The sequence below is a fragment of the Solanum verrucosum genome, unplaced genomic scaffold, assembly GCF_900185275.1.
Source record: "Solanum verrucosum unplaced genomic scaffold, falcon-dt-bn FXZP01000886.1, whole genome shotgun sequence".
In the NCBI taxonomy this organism is placed as follows: Eukaryota; Viridiplantae; Streptophyta; class Magnoliopsida; order Solanales; family Solanaceae; genus Solanum; species Solanum verrucosum.
The window spans coordinates 162454-164057 of record NW_026019777.1 but is presented as its reverse complement, the minus strand read 5'-3'; the positions used below and the strand labels follow the sequence as shown (position 1 = coordinate 164057).

General features: G+C 37.7%; 1 protein-coding gene across 1 annotated transcript; it reads right to left on the bottom strand.

Moving 5' to 3' along the window:
* Positions 1-94: 94 nt before the first annotated feature.
* LOC125810887 (uncharacterized) lies at positions 95-1028 on the bottom strand. Its single transcript, XM_049490419.1, has one exon. The coding sequence runs from the start codon at positions 1021-1023 to the stop codon at positions 280-282; it is 744 nt and encodes a 247-aa protein (XP_049346376.1). The 5' UTR covers positions 1024-1028; the 3' UTR covers positions 95-279.
* Between the last annotated feature and the right edge of the window lie 576 nt (positions 1029-1604).

Sequence of the window (1604 nt, the reverse complement as noted above, 5' to 3'; positions counted from 1 at the left end):
TTTGAACTTGTAAATGAAAATGAGGCAACTCGAAATAAGCCCACGAATAGTACGTAAAAGTAGATGGAAAAAAAGACTTTATCAAAAACAGTAATACATTTAATTCAAATTATTCATAGTTTTGGGTATAAAAAAGTAAGTAATACATGGATGAGTACATAGTAGCAGGGTTGTTTAGATTCATTATTTAGGTTTTAGGCCTTTGTAATATAAGATAGCCAAAGACTCAACCAAAACACCCATATATAGTTCCACCTTACACAAAACACTTTTGGGGATTTAGTCATTCAAACTCTTCATGTTCCACATATGATCAGTATTATTGTTATGCTGTTCATAGTAACCAGGCTTCCTATCGGAATCGTTCTCTACACCCCTGGACATATGTGTGTGGGAAGATTCATGCATCCCACCTCCATAACGACCATTCATGTGTGAAGAGTGGTGCATCCCACCCCCATAAGCACCATTCATCTGCGAAGAGTGTTGCATTCCATTGCCGTAGCCACCATTCATGTGGGATGAATGTTGCATTCCGCTTCCATAGCCACCACTCATGTGGGAAGCATGCAGCATTCCACTTCCATAGCCACCGTTCATGTGGGAAGATTGTTGCATTGCACTTCCATACATTCCACTTCCATAGCCAGCATTGGCGTGGGAAGAGTGTTGCATTCCACTTGATCCATAGCCACCGTTCGGGTTGGAAGAGTGTTGCATTCCACTTGATCCATAGCCACCGTTCGTGTTGGAAGAGTGTTGCATTCCACTTGATCCATAGCTGGAAATATTAGCAGAACCATGAGACATGTTCCCATCTTGGCTATAGCCGGCATGGCTCATCATCATGTGATGATTTTGGGTTGGAGTAGTGGTGCGATAACCATAAGGCTTCTTCATTTGCATGCTTGAGCCATTGTTGCTGTAATAATTATCCTCCGAGGAGTAGTAGTCGTTATCGTCATAGTAGCTATGCTGCTGTTTGACGCCATGAGAAGGATATATATCAGTTTGGAGACCCATTTTGGATGATTTGAGGGTTGCTTAAGAAAATGTTGATTCAAGTTTGTCAAATTTATAGGACTTATGACTATTATCCCAAGACTGAATAAATTGATGATTCTAATAAGATAAAAAAGGCATCTCATGCTTCTCCCACATTTCGTGGTAGTCATCTCTAACACTTGCCCATTCAAAAATGCTCCAAACTTTATTCCCAAATACCAACTTGCATATGGAATCCCAATACAAATTATTTAGTTTTTTCTATAAGGACATTGCTAGAAGAGGACGTATTCAATTCATAATGTTAGGGAATCCCCATATCCTCAAAATATCAATATATCCCATATCAGAATTTTTCTGTAATCTTTAATTAATTCATAGCTAAATTTCTATAGCTAAATGGAATTAACACGAGATTTTTGTTGTTTACCTACTAAACATTATCCATGGTTAATTCCTTTTTTTCCATAGTAGCGCGCAGAAGGTCTCAAATTTAATTAATTACTCCCTTTGTCCCAATTTATGTGACATATTTCGAATTTCAAGATTCAAACAAGTCTATCTTTGACCGTAAATTTTTCATATATCTTTTAAATATT

What these genes read in the sequence shown, in the direction of transcription:
- LOC125810887 (XM_049490419.1), bottom strand. Translation starts at nt 1,023, where the DNA reads ATGGGTCTCCAAACTGATATATATCCTTCTCATGGCGTCAAACAGCAG.